Consider the following 15,837-nt stretch of genomic DNA (forward strand, 5'->3'; position numbering starts at 1 on the left):
ATTAGCCACGCAACACGTGCCATTAAAAAAAAAAAAATTGTAGCCTATAAATTGTTGTATAAAATAACTCATTATCAATCTACTCAAAAATTATTAATTTTGTCTTGACAATGTAACACACCATATAACATTTATTTTTTTGAAATTCAACCATATTTGTATGGTACTAATGACTTATGAAAACTGTACAAAAAAAAAAATCTAAATAACAATGTTCATCTGTCATTATAACGTATGTGCAATATTTTCCAGCGTTAATTTTACCAGTTTTGTTCCAGTTTATAATATACCGAGTGGCTATCACTGGGCGGCGGTGTTTGTTGCACGTTTGACAGTTGGGCCGCTACCGACACCGACTGCGCACTTATACCGGTACATAAAGCCGCGTCATTCGCTATCTTGGTTGATACATGTTTTGTAATCTTAACGTTTCGGTACACTTTTGTTGCCGGTAATTTTTGTTTTTATTTGGGCGACTTTTATAGATTAATAAATAGTCAATTAAACCATGATTTAAAATGACGGACGTGCTGGAGATATATGTGAAAATCACAGAAGTGGAATTATTGTCTGCCACAATTACCGTGTAATATTCAAAATCGCCATTGCCGCCTTTTAAATCAAGGATTACTTTTTAAGTGCTTGGCATTCTCGAGGAATAAAAACAATCGCCGATCAGGTATGAATGAAATCACTCAACTGTGCAATAGACTTTATAGAGCCTTAATATATAGAGTTACATTAAAATGTGAAATAACTAAAAATATTTTCAAATTTTAGCATAAAAATATTAAAACCTAACTAAAACAATAAAAACGTATAAACTTTACACGATGACATATTACAGAAGTATGTCCTATCACCATATTATTTTGTTCATTTTTAAACACTGAAATTGAGTTTCAATATTTAATGTTTGAATTATTTAGTGCAGTTACTAAAAATTAATCAATTATTTTATTTATATGAATTTTATTACATTTTATAAAAATTAATTAGAAGTTTAATATCTAACAGTAACTACGAGCCATAGCAATATTATAAACAATTATTGCTACATGAAGATTATTTGATACCATATAAAATATAATGATACAGATACACACTTATTATTCGAAATATTATTTAGTAAACAATAGATTTTAAACATATTATTTAATATTGTTTAGTAGTATATAATATATAAACAAACTAATACTTTTTTCGTGTTTGTTGTACAATACTTTTAACGATGAAGGAATTCGTTTTTGGTCATTTAAATATAATTAGACACTCGTTATTATAATAACGAATTTTAAATTATTTTTATTACTGTTGACTAAATTTAATTATCATTTATTTATTCACTGATATTTAAGTAGGAGCTGTTTGAAAATTGAAATAATTTAATAATTTTAAAGAAATAAGACAAAACATTGTGGCAAGTAACTAGTTGAACTTGGGTTTACAACGAGTTACATAGTAAATTTATTTTATGAAAACAGAAATGAATATCCATTAAATTTAATCGAAAAAATGGTAAATTTATCTAGCAATTTATTTGATCAGCTTTGCTATTAAGCCAAAAATTATTGTCAACTCTCTAATATTCATTATTCATAAGAAAGTGTAATAGATGTAATTAATAAAATTTAAAAATAGCATATACATCTTATGAAAGTTTACCTTAAAAATCTTTTGGATATTGTTAGCAATTATTAAATACTTTAATTATAAAAACTTCGTATTAAAATAGAGTTCAATAATAGGTGTCATGTTTACACGATATTATATTGCAAAATTAGGGGAAAAATTTAATAATAACTACGAACATTTTATAGCTTAAACAAACCTCTGGATTAAGTATTTAATAATTTTGATATTTCATTAAGTAGTTAATTAAGTAACATATTCAGAAATGTACAAAAGTTTTAGAAACTTTTTAACAGTTTGAAAGGCGTATTTTATTTTATATAAATGTAAATTTCTGTCATCAAATATAAATTAAATAATTACTGATTTAACTTTTTAACATTGTAGTAATAAATTATTATGTTAACTAAACTTTTAACAGATTTATTATCAGCAAGAAAATCATTGAACTTATTCATTCGTAATTTAAGTTGCCAATAGTTTTTAAAAATATATGATTTATATAATCTATTTCATACTTTATCAATTTTTCCGTTTTTTCTTTAATTCTTAAAAAAACTAAAATTAATGAAAACCTTGAATGCTATTAACTGAACAATTTATTAGTATATTTGTACTTAAAAAACTAGTCAATAATAAATAGTGTATGTATATGTGTGTGTGTTGGAGGGTCAAAAGTCAATTGTTGGATAATATACAAAATAATGGTCAGCAGGGCTAAATGATCTAAGTACAGAAAATTTAAAAACAATTTTTATTATATCAAATTAATCTATATATTCACGATAAAACTGTGAAAGAAATTCAACTTTAATTACTATTTATAAATTGTAAAAATGAATAACCAAGGAAGAACTGAATTACTACTTATAGGTAGATAGAATGGTTTTTATTGATTTCCTAAACAGAAACTTTTTTTGTACCTAGATCATTTTGCAAAGCCATGCCTCATATATACATATATATAAATAAACATATGCATTTGTATAAATGTTTAAAATTTTACAAATATTCATTATAATATAAATACAATAGTACTAATGTATTACTAGTAGAGTATCTATGAGCTAGTGTTATAAAAAATGCACCAAAATTATATAAATATATTAGATGATAATCTCATTGTTTTGTTTGGACCAAATTTATTATCAAAATTTATGATAATGTATTTTTTTCTGTTAAAATATATCTTATTTAATTGATTGTAATTTATAAGTTAATTATGTCGAGAATTCCTTTTCTTAAGTCATGACAGCGGGCGCCACATAATTTGATTAATGCAGTTCACAAGAAAAACATATACGCATACTATTCACCTTAAATTGGTTTTCAGAAGACTACTGTACGAAATTAATAATCCAACGCATGCCTAACTCCACAGTAGCAAACTTAAAACTACTGTAATTTTTATAATCGATGAGCTCATTATATTTTTTCAAATGAAAAATTGGCCTGCTGAATGTGAAAAATTATTTTGAGTCACCTTAATGGGATCGTTAAATGTATTACTTAAATTATCTTCAGGCTGTTCGTAGTTTATAAATATAAGATGATTTGGTATTTTTGTACGAATTTTATGGCCACAAGCTGAATGTGTATTTTTTTAAAGTAAAAATAGTCTTAAATTCCTTGTCTCTTAAATTTTTACTGTAAAAAGAATAATTAAGTTCAAACATTTATTGGGTAAACATATTGGAAAAAGGTGAATTTAATCAATTTATTGTTTTGTGATTTTTTATTGGAAATTCTATTATAATCTAAGCGGAACTAAGAGGTTTACACTAGAATAACAGAGTAATTTAGCTATTGTGCGATTTAGTATTTGTTTTAACACTTGAAATTATCTAATGTTTTTTAAAGTGTAATTACCATAGCTAACATTTTTTGCTCCTTTTTCAATCGGCTATGAATGGTACTGGTTTTTAAAAATGTTATCAATAATCATTGGAATGTAGTTATTTTTTTAAACAGTATTTATCTATTTTTCTCCGTTCTCTTTAAATATACTGAAAAAGACTTTTATTTTAACATTAATATTACTATTAACATTACCTGTTTTCATTATTTTTTGAAACTTATATAGCATCATAACTCAAATTTATTTGATATTTTCTTAATAACACTAATTTGAATAATTTTGTTATCTCTACCATTGAAGAATTATTCATAACTTTATGTTTTGATTATACCAATTGTAACATTTTATTTAAAAATTTGCGGAATATTTTATGGTAAATATCGTTTGTTCCTTACTTACTAGTTACAAGAAAAATAATTTGAAATGTACGATTGAAAAGCATATACAAACATTATATTTCATATGAAGCAATATCACAGTCAATAAACAAAAAAATCACTATTTTAAAATTACGTGGTTCTTATGTTTTAATACTTTATATTAGTGATGCAATGTTAACATTTAAAGCTTTATTTAATTTGATAATGGCAATGACTTTATTCAAATGGATTTTTTTCCTGATTAACTCACAAAAACCTTTAAATTACTTTTCAATTTCTTAATACTATATATCAATTCGAATTTTTATTTAATTTTTTGATTTTTCGTTATAAATGTTTGTAAAATAAAAATAGCGTTGTTTGAAACGTCTCGATAAATATTAACAGGTCAATACCATATATGAACAAATTATTTCTTAATTGAAATGCATATAACTACTGTTTCATTTCAATTTCCAATACATTTTTTCTTAACTTGTTAATACACTGACGCATAGAATGATCAACGAATAGAGTGAGCTGTAGCAAATATATAGTAATACTTATTCACATACTTATACAGAGTACGAGTTTGGTTTGGACTCGTCTGTAGGCGTCGGTCTACCGACACCGACTCAAAGCGAAAAGTGTCGACGGGAGACCTCACAATTATATCGATGACTTCTACAATGTACAACTAACATTAAGGTAAAATTATGTTTTAATTTCTCAGTAGTACTAGCAATGTAAATTTGTTATCAAAAATGAGGAAAATAATGAATGCTATGGTTTCCACAAGAGCGTACCATTCAAGTGGTATAATGCTAATTATATTATGCTAATATTAAGTTTTGCAATATTATGACTAATACATGCTGGTACGCGACGTTATAAATATTTTATGAATTAACTACTGTTTTAGCACAAGCGTTCTGCTTCTGCACTTTCACTATAACTTATTACGACGCATGACACCTTGTTTTTATTAAACGTTCACGAATATATCACAGTTTTCAGACAGTCATTTATACCTGAAATGAGAATATTTTCTTGATAGATCATATTAATTGTTTTTCTTTAATCATATTAATTCAAGCAACCATACAAAGTTATAAAAGAAAAGTATATATAATTTGATGTAGTTATTATTTAATAAAACAACTAGTTGCTTGATTGATAATAAAAATAGTATCTAGTGATTACCTTTTCAAGTATATTTTAAACATTTTTGCTGAATTCGGTGGGGGGTTTCTAACATTTTTAATGAATAAAAGAACGTGAAAGTAGTAGTTTACTTATTTCCAAAATATTGTTTAATGTATTTACATTGATTGACTAGGTTGTAATTCACAATAAAAATGTTTGATTATATGTAGTTTATAGATAACGATCGGATGATAATGAATACGCATTTTACACGATCACATTTTTTTTTAAGATGACTAAAATGTATAAAATCCTCTCAATCGTATCATTTTATAATAAGTATAAACTTATATTTAAAAGTTATTTAGTCTTAAAAATTAATTTTAAGGATTTATTCAATGAATGATTATTGTAGTGTGCCAAAAAGTCGAGTCAATTTTATCAAGAAAGATTCTATTTAAACTTCAATATGTCAATTTTTAAAAGACACCATTGAAATTTGTGTAATTGTGGTTACAAAACCATTGTAAAAATTTTCATTAAGGCCCTGATAAATATGCATTTGTGCATTTTATGTAACTTCTTCTTGTAACGTAGAAACAACGTTGTTCGGAATAATTAAAAAAATTTTAAAGTAAGAATAATTCCGGGGTCCATTTATATTCATGGTCATTAAATACGTAAATATATAGATAATATTTATTTTTTTAATATGAGAATGGCCCGTGTCCAAAGAAATTTCATTTTTAATTTCACAAATAGGGAATGGTATATTAAAACATAAACCTCGATAATCTATTGTTATTGATACTAAATGCATTTGTTTTACCATCAACGTTTGAGTACATCCACTGATTATAAAATTATAATTACTCGTAAAAAACGTCGGTTAATTATGCGTTTGCTTGATTTCGATAGTTAATTAATGCCTCTCGGTGATAATAGTAATTACTCATCAAACGATGATCGAACCTGTTTCTCAAGGCCTCGATTCTTTTGTCGTTCAGACATCATAATAATTAGCGGAATTAAATAAATTTTACGTTCACTCCCCTAGTAAACCACCCAGTGCACGTGTTTCTATTATGACACAGTTAGTCTTAGATTATAATGTGTTATAGAAAGCTGTAGTGTCCGTTGAGTTCAATTACAAGAAAATTAAAGATTGGGTGGCAACAACGCAAGTGAAAGTGTAACAGTATCGTTGTAGCCTACTATGTTAAAAGTTAAAATATCATATATGGTAACATTGAAAATGAAATAATTTACATCAGTTTTATTAAAAAGCAAGGTTGGATACAAACATGTTAAAACATTCAGTTAGTTTAACATTTTAAATTGTTAATTTTTTTTTTTATATATTAACTGATAACTCAATGTGGGTTCTTATTCGAGTATTGTTGTGTACTCCGGTTTACTCAATTANAACTGATAACTCAATGTGGGTTCTTATTCGAGTATTGTTGTGTACTCCGATTTACTCAATTAATTAAATTTAAAAAATTAATACTAATTCTTCATTATGGAGCGTTTCTAAACGGTATTTTATTAAACAACACTTTTCTCGGGATAGATTATTTGCATAGGTAATCTCCTTGTAGAAGTTACAGCTGATGAAATCAGTAAAAATAGAACGCTTGTGCGAATTTCAACAAAAGCAAACCAAAGTTTGACATATCGGAATTCTTTACCCCTGTGAGACCATTATAAATATGAATATAAATATAATATAATACAATATTAATATTCAGGGCAAAAATTATTTTTTATTATTCTTTTAAGCCATATTGCGTTTGTTATGACTTATTACTTATTAATTAGCTTTGTTGTTTAAAATATATANTTAATTAGCTTTGTTGTTTAGAATACATACAGATATGTTTATATCTTCAATTTAATGTTGACGTTTCGAACTCGTTGTAGATTTCATCTTCGAAACAATAATTTTAGATCTGATGATGAACTCTGAAACGATTTCGAAATGTCATCACAAATATGAAGACAAGATTTACAGTAGAACTTCGATAAGTCGAATTTTAAAGTAAATGATCTGCTTTTGACTTATTGAGGTTTCAAGNTACAGATATGTTTATATCTTCAATTTAATGTTGACGTTTCGAACTCGTTGTAGATTTCATCTTCGAAACAATAATTTTAGATCCGATGATGAACTCTGAAACGATTTCGAAATGTCATCACAAATATGAAGACAAGATTTGCAGTAGAACTTCGATAAGTCGAATTTTAAAGTAAAAGATCTGCTTTTTATTTATTGAGGTTTCAAGTTATCAAGGTATTTTAAATATTCTAAATAATACAATAATCCATGAAAACTTCAACTCATTCAAGTAGCTTTTTTTTTTTTTTAATAATTTTAGTTAGTTTTTATTAACTGTGGTTGATTTTTTTGTTATACTGAAATAAAATAATTTTAATTAATAAAAAAAATGATGAATTCTACACCCTAGAAGGTATTGAATTTAAAATAACTATACTTAAGACTTCTACTAGGTAACTAAATTATAAAGTTATTATTATTTTTTTAAGCATCTAGTAACTTAACTAATCTTACTATTAAAACTTAGTGAATATTTTCAAAACTAACTTAACTTCACAAGATAGAAAAAATGTCAAATTTGCCCGGCTTTGTTAGAAAGTCCCTATGTTCAAATATTGATTCATAATATTAAGTATATGTTAATGCCTTATTTTTCTATAATAAATGTACAACTACACTAAGAATAAAATGAATTAAACAATGAAATGGTAAGCTCATATAAATACTAAATTTAAAAAATCATTACAAATGGACTCTTATTTCTATAATTTTTAGCTTCGATGCGAAGCTGAGAAGGTATTAATTTTACTATGATGTGTTTTTTTTTGTGTCCGTTACTCACTTTAATGAAAAGTAGTATTTATATACATCTTTCATTCGGCATACTGATTTTTTAATTCGGACCATTTTCCTTAATACAGGGAAGCNTGTGTCCGTTACTCACTTTAATGAAAAGTAGTATTTATATACATCTTTCATTCGGCATACTGATTTTTTAATTCGGACCATTTCCCTTAATACAGGGAAGCTTCAAAACATAAAAATGCATATAGAAAGTAGAACTTTTTCAACTTAATTTTTGAAAGTGTTCCGGAAATACTGACACTTTTATATATATCTTAAATTAAGCTTATGTAATATACTTTAATATTAAAAAAAAAATTTCGGACTTTATTTTGTCTTCACGGTGAAAATTATTACAGTATGCTATTTTTGTGTGAAAATTCTCGATTTTATATTTTACATTTTTAACTTTATAATGCTATAACTTATTGAAAAGTGTATGGATCAATACAATTATTGTATGAGAAATAATATTTATATCCTTCTTTTATGCGACAAACTTTTTTAAAATAACACCATTTCCCTTTATATATTTATATATTATAAATATATATATTTATTCATATATTACACATATAAATCATAAAACTTGTAATCAGGATATAAATAAGAAAATAGGAGATCATGTTGTTTTTGGAATAATCCACCAATTTTTTTAAAATTAAACATTATCCTACAGATTTTCTTCAAAGCGTTTTTTACGATAGTGGTTTTAATCACTGTCAAATATTATTATACTTGACTCAACTATGCCACGATCCTCTAGTGCTGGATTTTTTATAAATTATTCTGTTAAGATTATATTATCCCAGTTAATATTTATTAAAAATGATCTTTATAATTATTATAAATTTACTAATCAATTTTATTGTCTTATATAATTGGTAAGTAACTAGAAATATATATTGCTATTTAATAGTTACTAATAAGTAAAACTGAAATAAACGGTTACAACAAACTTTAATGGATAGTATGTTATTATTTTTATACAGTTAAAACAAGTGATCGTTACAAACAGTGAACATTACAACATTAAAAGATATTAAGGAGGTTTGCAGTCCAAAATTTAAGGCTCTTATATAATAAACTAATTAAAATATTGTTTAAGCTAGATATATCATGATAGATTTCAACTAATAAATTTGTTTTCTTCGTAAATTTAATGTCCTAGAGATATGTTTCCCCTGAACACGTCGTTAAGTCCAAATTTGGCAAAAAATAAAAAAATTGATATATTTACCGCACTGAGGAATTAAATTTATTAAAAATTTCCAATAAATTAGCATGAAATTTTGTAATTTTGAAATAATAAATTTAAATAGAAGTTACTTTACACTACTTGTAGTTATCTACTTAAATAAAAGTATAATAATTTTATTTTAAATTGTGTTTGTTGTTGTCGAAATCTAGTTCCAACAACATTCGTTATAAGTTTTTTATTATTATATTTGAAATTTCTTTTTAAAATTTTGTTTTGTATAAAATACTTAACATATTTTTCTTATCTGAAGAAAATGTCAGTATTTTAATAAAAAATAATAACTAAAATTATTAAATTAATCAAATCATTTATAAATTTTAATCGGCTTTACTGAAATTTCAAAAGTATGATATAACTTTTTTTTTGTATATGTAAATCTATAGAGAGTTCAATAAATAAGAAAAAGGGTTTCTATTGTTATTATTGTTTGAAACAATTGACTTGTTTCCTTACTTACTGAACACTCTGTATAGTCATTTAGTATATCCATTGGTTATCAAGCTGACCTTGTCTGGTTGTGGTTGTTGTGGTTCATTACTTTAATCGAATCACTCTAATTTTTCTATTATTTACGGGTGTTTATACCTGTTGTGCGTAAAATGTGCAGTGATTAAAGCCTATGGGTAAATGATTTTTTACAATTTTTTTTTAGATGAAAATCACGATTTTAACTTTATTGTTCGTGGTGGCCAACTTCACAGTATACTGTTATGATTATGACGAGGTGTTGCGGTTGTCACTCATGTTTTACGAAGCACAGAGATCGGGTCACCTGCCGCCCGACAACCGCATAGCTTGGCGAATAGACTCCGCTACTTCCGACAGAGGGCAAGCCGGCGAGGACTTGTCTGGCGGATATTACGATGGTATGATAACACTATTGATCCGTTTACTAATAAAACATGTGTATTTTAAGAGCAAAATCTACTTATCTTAATCAATGGTATTTCTAAAAAACTTTTCTGTAAATTTGTGTTTTACGATTAAAAGTTTGACACATTTCTGACTCAAAATTCAGGTTCCTTGTAAAATTAAAAAAAAATAAAAAATAATTATAAAATTAAGTTAAGTTTAGAAAAACGACTCCATACAAGGGATTTATGTTATAATAGCGACAAAAATTATTTCAATGTGTTTTAGCTGGAGATTACGTTAAGTTTGGTTTCACTATGGCAAGTACTACAACAATCTTAGCATGGAGTTGCTTGTCTTATAAAGACGCTTATCACGATGCCAGTAAGTTATAATTAATTTTGCTTCTAGATTCTAAAACAGATAAATAATTTTCGTATCACATTTTAGACGAATGGGAACATGTATTGAGCTCAATTCGTTGGGCAGCAGAATACTTCATTAAATGCCACGTTAGCGACTATGAATTTTACGGTCAAGTTGGTGACTTTAATTTAGATCATAGTTTTTGGGGACGTCCCGAAGATATGAATATGTCCAGACCAGCATATAAAATTGATAAGGATCATCCAGGTGATAAAGACATTATTTCAATGATTCCCAATACGCTTAAATTAACTTTTAAATAATTTCAGGATCCGATCTGGCTGGTGAAACGTCAGCTGCTCTATCCGCCGTCTCTATGGTATTTGTTCACATTGATCCAGACTTTTCAGCAGAATGCCTAAAACATGCTAGACAATTATACAAATTTGGCACGCAGTACAGAGGTTTATACAATGATGCCATAAAAGGAGCAGCACAGTATTACGAGTAAGCTTCCATTCCAATTAATAGATACCATTAATTGCATTTGAGTGCCACGCTTGTAATTTTATTTATGCAAAGATCGACAGATTACGGTGATGAATTAACATGGGCTGCGCTATGGCTTTATAAAGCTACTAAAGAATCACAATATTTAGAAGATGCTGAATATCTGTACGTAAAATATCGATTAAAAGGTCGTCCAAATGAGTTTTTCTACAATAAAAAAGTTGCAGGTGTGCAGGTAATATTATTGGATAATTATACCAAGTTATCTATTTTATGCTACGTTTTATATTTTAAGAAGATTAACCGCATAAAGAATATTCCAGTATTTGTACTGGAATATTCTTATTAATTTATAAAGACATTTTATATTAGTAAAGTTTTACATCCTTTATTTATAATATAGAGCCGTTTAAAATTTTTAACGATACAAATAATGGAAAGTAAACAATGTTTTGTTCTTGTATTTATTTAGATGTTATTAGCCGAATCAACAAATCAACAGGAGTATATAGAATCAGTTCAAAACTTCTGCGATTTTAACATTTATAGCCAAAAGAAAACACCTAAAGGACTTTTATACATCGACAAGTCAGGAACTTTATGTCACGCTGCTAATATAGCGTTTCTATGTTTACAAGTATATAGAAATAATTTTAAATCTTAAATTAATTTTTAATATATGTATCATTTTAATGATTTTCAGGCCTCTAATTATGGTATAGGTTCTTTAAATTATATAGAATTCGCAAAGCAACAAATTCATTATATGCTGGGACACAGTGGACGAAGTTATGTCATAGGGTTCGGTAAAGATTATCCAACTCAACCATATCATGCAGCCAGGTAATTATTATCTGATACTCAAAAAAAAGAATTTTTACGAATCGTAGAAAAAAAAATATTTGGTATACATTGTATATTTTTAATTTATCAGCTATTAACTATTTTTTAGCATCATTCTTAAAAATTAAAGGGGATTTACTATACAGAGTATATAGTAAAGTCAATAAGTAAAAAAAAAACAGATCATATGTTACATACAATGAGAACAATAGAAACCCGTTTCTTTACACACTGAACACCTATATAATATATAATAAATAATTTATTAAATTAACTGTAATTTTTTAACTTTATGCTAATTTTAAGGGTGGAGTTTTATAATGAAAAAAAAACTATTAATAAAATAATTAACATATTTTTTGATATATTACATCAAAAATTGACTAAAATTAATAAAAAAAAACCATACGAAGCCCCTCCAAAAAGAAAGATATTGAAATTAATACCACAAAAGTATTTTTATCAGCTTTTTTCTACTCATTAGTCGAAATTTTTATTTTTTTTTATTAATTTTGTCTTGTTCAAAATTCGTTTAGGATTATTATGTGGTGCCAATATGTGTAAAAATTTAGACTGTTGACAAATGACGTCACTGTCTAAGTGTTAACTTGTTTTTTAGCTTCGATGTGAAGCTGAGAAGGTATTAGTTTTACTGTGATGTGTTTTTTTTTACCACTTTTTCTCAGCTCTCACCGAACCAATTTCTTTCAACGGTATGTTAAAAGATCACAAATCGTATATAGTCAAAGACATTACCCTCAAAAATTGAAAAAATTTCACTCGTTCCCCGTAAATGGAGGAAATCTCCAAAAAAATTACAAATTTAAAAATCGCTCATTTTTTTAATATTTTTTACTTACAGCTGCCATAACTTTTATAAATATGACCAAATTAATTAAATTTTTTTTATTTTAAGATGCATGATGTCTTTACTTATCATTTGGTATATTATTTTATAAATCTGACCCTATATACCTGTGGGCAGGTATATAAATAAGAAAACAGGAGATCATGTAGTTTTTGGAATAATCCACCATTTTTTTTAAATTAAACACTATTCTACAGATTTGCATCGAAGCGTTTTTATGTAGTGATTTTAATCACTGTCAGACATTATTATACTTGTCCCAACTATGCCGCATCCCCACTGGGTTTTTTAGTTTGTAGCATACATATTTAGCTAGATTATAAAATAGGAAATGATTTAATTAAAAAAATTCCGGATCAATAACAAATTTTTTGCAGTACTCCGAAAGTTATTAACATTCTTATAATATAATATATTCTTATATTATAAGTGGGTGAGGGAAAGAGTCCTTATACTTTATATCATTTAATGATATATATATATAGTCATGCTCAAACTTTTCCTCAGACTACACTTTAAATCTATAGTTATAGATTTTATAATCTATTTTATTAATTTATAAATTAGAAATGCTTATATTAAGATACGCCTATTAGCTATAAGGTATAAAGATAAATAAAAATAAGAAAATATATTAAATAAGAACAAAAAAATTTGTATTTTAATCTCGATAAAAGAATCTGTCTATACATTGTATATAACAGTATATTTTATTTTATTATTATTCAATATAATGGAGTTTTTAATTTTGCTTTAAAAGTAATCGTCAAACAATTTGCTTTCTACATTGTTTATAAATTGAAATGTAGTAGTTCTGGGATAATAATAATTATTATTAGTGTTCTTTTTTAATAATTATACATTTTCTTGTAATCAAATATGTTGTATAATAGGTGGCTTATAAAATGATTAACCTTGTAAAGTTTCTTTTATTATTTTCTTAATATTATGAAAAAATTGTTAATTATTTTATGAGTAATATTTTAATATTAGAAAAAGTACATATAGACTATTTAAAGAGGTTAAAATAATGATTAAAATAAATAATTAAGAATAATAATTTAGATTTTTAATTTTTTTACAGTTCGTGTCCAGATAGGCCAGCTCCTTGTGATTGGAATGCGTACAGAAGTACTAAGCCAAATCCTCAAATCTTGTATGGAGCTTTAGTTAGCGGTCCTGATGAAAATGATAACTACAAGGATATGAGAGAAGAGTATATTTACAATGAAGTAACACTAGACTACAATGCAGGTTTTCAATCGGCAGTTGCTGGACTGAAACATTTAGAGTTAATGGAAAAAAATCGGCGATTGAAAGCAGCCAATCAAGCTGGTTGGGATGCTGTTCATGTGGTTACACGTACATGACCATTTTATAATAATAATATATAAGCATATTGATAATTATAAATTATACTAATATTTCTTTTTTAATTATACACGATAGTAAAGAACTGATTTTTAACTTGAATACGTATATGCGTTTTTGCAAAATAACAAACAAGTCATTACATTTTATCACACTTTGTTTCCAACTATTATTTTACAAAAATCGAATGTCAATAATCTATTAATTTATCTAAGCTTGTAAGAGGGTACCAATATATATATATATATATATATATATATATATATTGTTTTATAATTGAATTGCAATTACAAATCCATATATCAAATATAGAAGTTTTAAATTCATTTAAAAAAACTCTTTTGTACCTAAGTCGTTTAAGTTTTAAAGCCTTAAATTAAAAAATCAACTAAATTATCAGTAAAACAAATTAAATATATATTAAAAAAAATTAGATTATTTCTCATAATACAAAAATCAATTTATGATAACGATAAAGTGTATTGGTACTGTCGAACTTACAAATTATATATTTTTTTGTAAATATTAGAATATAAAATTATAAATGTCTGTATATATTAGAATTTTATTCCTATAGAAGTTTAATGAAAAGTTTATTATTGTTTAATTTGTATTAATTTGCTCTAAACTCTCGATGTATTAAACATTGTACTATTTTGAAAACTCTTTTTCATTGTTTTAAAAAATTTTAAAACATTATTACTCAAAAAATTATTGCTAATTAATTTAATATTTTGTTATTTCTATATAATATTTTTTTTTTAATAAAAAAATAATATATAATATACATATACATATTTTTATGTATTGGTATATCTGAACAGAAGGTAAAATTATATTCAAAAGAATATTTTATAGCATTATTTTAAATATATCATATCTTATATTTTAAATAAGTACTTAAAATGTGGTAAATTATTAAATAGTATAAAAACTGAAGGTAAAATTGAAAAGTCCATTTAAGTAACCTTGAAAATTTTCACTGCACATAAAATTACTTATGCTTTCTATGATTTTTACCTTAAGTATCATTACTAACGATAAATACTGTTATTACGACTCGTGTGTAATAACATTTAATTATATTACCCCAATTATTAAGTTACTATAGACAATTTTTTTATAAATAAAAATAAATATTGAGATAAAAAATAGGTTATGGTTAGGATGAATTAATAATTAGTAACTTATAATTAATGTAGTATAATATAAAAAAAATATTTTGCAAAAAAAAAAAACTATTCCAAATGTGTGTCGTTGATAGAAAATTAAAACAAAATATTGATTATTTTTTTAATAATTGATAAAAATAATTATTATTTTAGTATAATGTAATTATTTCATTATATTGAACCATAAATGCAATATGTCTACCTATTTAACATCAAGAAATCATCAAAAAGTCCCTTATAAATTGAATAATCGTCAAATTTAATAAGATAAAATGAATTCTATTAAATTAATATATTTCAAATCCAATCTCCTATTAATTAGATAATATGACTCAATAACAAAAGTTTGAATTGACGTATATCCTAAGATACAGTTAATCTTTTACCATAACAAATATTATAAAACCAAATAATGATTTGCTCATGTTTATTTATAAGTAAAGTTCGAATATATATGCATTTGTTAATTTTATTTAAGCTATTTTAAACAGACCCAAGTTTATGTAAATTTGTCGTAAAATGCAAGGTGGTACTGGATATTTTGATAAATCTAATAGCTTTTGATCTACTAAATATTATACGTTACCTCTACTTTTATTATTATTATTAATATACTTTAGGGTTATATATCAACAGAAATAATATTTTTTAAATTTGCAAAGAATGTTAAAAAAAACTTAGAAAGGCTTTATAAATG

The 15,837-nt window shown here is 25.3% G+C and overlaps 1 protein-coding gene across 2 annotated transcripts; it reads left to right on the top strand.

Annotated features, from left to right (window-relative positions):
• Positions 1–326: 326 nt before the first annotated feature.
• On the top strand, positions 327–14,369 carry LOC126910585 (endoglucanase A-like). 2 transcript variants are annotated; one of them, XM_050693253.1, is made up of 9 exons: positions 327–679; positions 9,811–10,024; positions 10,299–10,394; positions 10,461–10,643; positions 10,706–10,883; positions 10,959–11,121; positions 11,359–11,523; positions 11,590–11,729; positions 13,682–14,366. In XM_050693253.1, exons 2-9 carry the CDS (start codon positions 9,811–9,813, stop codon positions 13,965–13,967), a joined length of 1,425 nt encoding a protein of 474 aa, XP_050549210.1. In that variant the 5' UTR covers positions 327–679; the 3' UTR covers positions 13,968–14,366. The 2 variants fall into 2 exon arrangements, with proteins under 2 accessions (XP_050549210.1, XP_050549211.1); XM_050693254.1 differs by lacking the exon at positions 327–679 and adding an exon at positions 4,433–4,557 and having other exon boundaries at positions 13,682–14,369.
• The last annotated feature ends 1,468 nt before the right edge of the window (positions 14,370–15,837 follow it).

This window comes from Daktulosphaira vitifoliae, unplaced genomic scaffold (genome assembly GCF_025091365.1).
Source record: "Daktulosphaira vitifoliae isolate Bord-2020 unplaced genomic scaffold, ASM2509136v1 Scaffold_1, whole genome shotgun sequence".
Lineage (NCBI taxonomy): Eukaryota > Metazoa > Arthropoda > Insecta > Hemiptera > Phylloxeridae > Daktulosphaira > Daktulosphaira vitifoliae.